The sequence below is a fragment of the Diaphorina citri genome, unplaced genomic scaffold (assembly GCF_000475195.1).
Source record: "Diaphorina citri unplaced genomic scaffold, Diaci psyllid genome assembly version 1.1 scaffold40914, whole genome shotgun sequence".
NCBI lineage: Eukaryota > Metazoa > Arthropoda > Insecta > Hemiptera > Psyllidae > Diaphorina > Diaphorina citri.
This window is the reverse complement of record NW_007418240.1, coordinates 1-1,086: the sequence shown is the minus strand read 5'-3', so window position 1 is coordinate 1,086 and position 1,086 is coordinate 1. Positions and strand designations below refer to the sequence as shown.

Sequence of the window (1,086 nt, the reverse complement as noted above, 5' to 3'; positions counted from 1 at the left end):
ATCGCCCTATGTAATTGTCAATTCAATAGCACTCACCTGTCTTCAGGCTCACTGTTGATTTCATCAAGGAACAACTGAGCACAGTTAGGTCCAAGGGAATTGAACAATGAGACTGAAGGCGCCGCCAGGAAGTCAGTCACGGAATGTTGCTTCAACTGAGATACACTGTGAGACTGGTTGCTGGTATTGTGAGACTGGTTGCTGTTGTTGTGAGACTGGTTGCTGGCATTGTGAGAATGGTTGCTGTCGTTGTGTGACAGGTTGCTATTGTCACCTTCAGCATCCGAATCATTTTCCTCCTCACTTTCCTCATCTTGCTCTTCATCAGAACATTCTCCTGGGATTACACAGAGAACAAAACAATGTGATCTTAGTATGAATGTGTTAAAAATAAAATGAGTCTAGAGTAAACAGTACTTAAAAGATATTGGTACGAGTCTTGACTTCTTGATTACTTTATCCCCTTGCCTTAAATCAAGGTCAAAACATTTACTCACCATATTTATTTTCTCGACATAGGGACTGTAAGAATAATATCAGGATATTGATAAGAACCAAACTTACCTTCATCATCTTCCAACACGAGAGCCGCGGCCATACCGAAACTTTTCATCAGCTTCTCCATCTCCTCTACTCCTTCCTCTCCAAACTGATTCTCACTGACATTAATCTGCTTCAACTTTGTCTTATTTTTCATTGCCTTCACCAAGTCCAAACCGCCTTGTACAGAAATCTCATTACACGTCAGGTTTACGTCTTCAAGTGTGGTATTATCAGTGAGATACTTGGCGATAGAACTTGCTCCCGCTGATTTCAGAAGACAATCGCCGAGGTTTAGAATGGCCAGTGATGGCAACTTGGATAAGGCCTGACCAAGAGGTATGGCACCTTTGTACGTGATGGTGTTGTCATTCAGGTTAAGATGCCTGAGTTTCTTATTCTCTTCGAAGGCGTCACTTAGCGCCGTAATGCCCACATGGTATATTCCATTCTGTGGCATCTCCACATGCTCTAATGTTTTCAATTTCTTAAACACAGCAGCCAGCATTTTAGCGCCTTCATTTTCCAAACGGTTTCGTCCAGCAA

At 42.4% G+C, this 1,086-nt stretch overlaps 1 protein-coding gene across 1 annotated transcript; it reads right to left on the bottom strand.

Annotated features, from left to right (window-relative positions):
• Positions 1-26: 26 nt before the first annotated feature.
• LOC103523787 (ran GTPase-activating protein 1-like) lies at positions 27-1,073 on the bottom strand. The gene is made up of 2 exons (XM_026833114.1): positions 565-1,073; positions 27-337 (listed from the first exon to the last, which is right to left on the bottom strand). The coding sequence occupies exons 1-2, from the start codon at positions 1,046-1,048 to the stop codon at positions 33-35; spliced, it is 789 nt and encodes a 262-aa protein (XP_026688915.1). The 5' UTR covers positions 1,049-1,073; the 3' UTR covers positions 27-32.
• Between the last annotated feature and the right edge of the window lie 13 nt (positions 1,074-1,086).